General features: G+C 27.2%; 1 protein-coding gene across 1 annotated transcript in view; it reads right to left on the bottom strand.

The window, feature by feature from the left end:
- The window catches only part of LOC106686465 (beta-mannosidase), a 56556-nt gene that overhangs the window by 22297 nt on the left and 31944 nt on the right, over positions 1-2315 (bottom strand). Inside the window, exons 5-6 of the mRNA XM_014429801.3 lie at positions 1681-1927; positions 192-330 (exon numbers count right to left, since the gene is read on the bottom strand). Coding sequence (XP_014285287.1) covers positions 192-330; positions 1681-1927 — 386 coding nt within the window. The remainder of the gene's footprint in view (positions 1-191; positions 331-1680; positions 1928-2315) is intronic.

Raw genomic sequence — 2315 nt, 5'->3', positions numbered from 1 at the left:
AAAAAAAAAAAAAAAAAAAACTCTATAAAGATATAATGATGTATTATGCTGTTTTTACCTCTTCAATTGTTGTTAACATTATACCACAATATATGTGGACAACTTTTCTTCCTTTTTATAATTATCATAGATTAATTATATATTATATATGATTATTATTATCATAGCTCATTTTAACAGAATAAACTAACCATTAGTAACTTCTGGCTCCATAACCCTGATTGTTCTGAATCCGATGTTGACAGATTTCTGTGATTGTTTAAAAACCATCTCTACTTTGTACAGGTTTTGTTCACCATATCCATTCGGCCACCATAGTTTTACATCACTCTATAAATGTTTAAGGTTATGAGTAAGTAGGTAGTTATTCACAAAACTTAAGCATGACAAACAAGATATGTTTGTAAATACCCAACAAAATCCTAAAACCATTTTTATTGCTTAAAAAAACTGCTGAGAAAGAACAGATATTACAAATTTTAATTTTACTATAATTTTTTTTTTTTTATTCATGAGTCAAATATTAACATATATAGATATGCTACAAACCATAGCACAAAATTTAAAAATAAAATAAATCCAAGAAGTTTACCCAGGCCTTTTTTAATTTATGTCAACAAAAATATTCTGTAAGTAGTATTGAACCAGTGCATGTTAAATTTGGCAACTATGATATGTGTTAAAAAGTTAGTTAAGATGAGAATATTGCTATTAAATTGACATATTTTATTTTAATTGGTGAATAAATTGATTTTCTAGAAAAAGAGAGACAAATTTAAATTTATTTTTTAAAAATTTCATCCACATAGCTACAATATTGCCAAAAATACTTATTATTATTTGCTTAGTACATTATACCACTGCTTTGCTTGAATAATGGCACATATGACAAAAAAAAACTTTTGAATTTATTTTGAAATGCATGTATTTCAAAGATAGTACTGTAGACTTGGGTTACTTTTTCTACCAGGATTGTCCAACAGATGTCCTGAAGCAATTAGGATTGTTACAAGATAACCCCAGTCTACAATAAAATCTATAAAATACATCGAACACTAAATAGATTGAATTGGAAGATTTTTGATGGACCGTACGTGATATATATAAAAGGAAAATGGTCCGAGTGAGGTCAAATTAACTCAAATAGTAAATTAGCTATTTATTATGAGCCAACATTTTGCCCTATTTTGCATGGCTTCATCAGGGCTGAAAAAGATACAAACAACTAAATAAATGCAACATAGTAAGAGAATAGGTAACATGAAATAAAAGTAAACTAAGGTTTGACTAAAAATGATTTAAAATATGTGAACATTTATATAAAAATGAACAAAGTAAATTTATTCATTGATATATAAATTTATACATGTTTTAAATAATTTTTAGTCATACCTTACTTTTATTTCATGTTATCTATTCTGTTACTGTATTACTTTATTTTAGTTGTATTTTTTTTAGCCCTGATGAAGCCCAACAAAGTGGGGCGAAATGTTCGTCCACAATAAATAGTTAATTTACAATTTGAGTAATTTTGACCATACATGGTCCATGTATATTCCTTTTTTATTTTTTATAAATAGATTAAAACTTTTTTTATTTTGTAAGATGTGCCGCTCTTATAGCAAAGCAGCGATATTAGTATTATTATTAGCAATAATGTAGCAGAAAATTTAGTGATACCTTAGGAAGCAAGAACGAAACAGAATGACTCTGCCTATCGGCAACATCAGTAGTGATAGGAACTGAGAATTGTCTAATATAATCTTCACTCCAGTAAAAGTGTGCTACTAGATTGTCACTGAACTGAAACAATGAAGGCCCAAACCATGCGGTCAAGGTGACTAGCCATGTATCCTTCTGTAGTTCCGTCTTCACTGTAATAGACTCGATCTGTGGTCCGTCGGTGAAAACAATCTCAACTGGTTTCCTGTAAAAAAAAAAAAAAAAAAAAAAAAAATGGATTATTTTTACCTAATAATATATTTTAAAAATTGTTTAGGCAAAGTTCAAGCATTTAAATAAATTTGATATAAAAAAAAAAAAAAAGTAATGTTTAGGCCATTCTTTATTCCAGCGATTCTCAAACTATTATTTACTTTAGCTCTCTTGTTAATCTAAAACAATTTTGTAGAATCTATGTCAGACTAAAAACAGTTTGTGGCACAATTATCCTTAAAGAGAAATAAAAAATAAAAAAAATAAAAAGAAAGTATAAACAGAATAATTTTACAAAATAGAATTAATAAAATGAAGTGATGAGAGAAGCAGGAAATAAAATGTATACATAGGTAATTGAAAAAGTGGGTAAAATAACA

The sequence above is a fragment of the Halyomorpha halys genome, unplaced genomic scaffold (genome assembly GCF_000696795.3).
Source record: "Halyomorpha halys isolate HHAL.00 unplaced genomic scaffold, Hhal_1.1 Scaffold824.1, whole genome shotgun sequence".
NCBI classification, from domain to species: domain Eukaryota; kingdom Metazoa; phylum Arthropoda; class Insecta; order Hemiptera; family Pentatomidae; genus Halyomorpha; species Halyomorpha halys.
The sequence above is the reverse complement of the archived record's forward strand: the minus strand, read 5'-3'. Positions and strand labels throughout refer to the sequence as shown.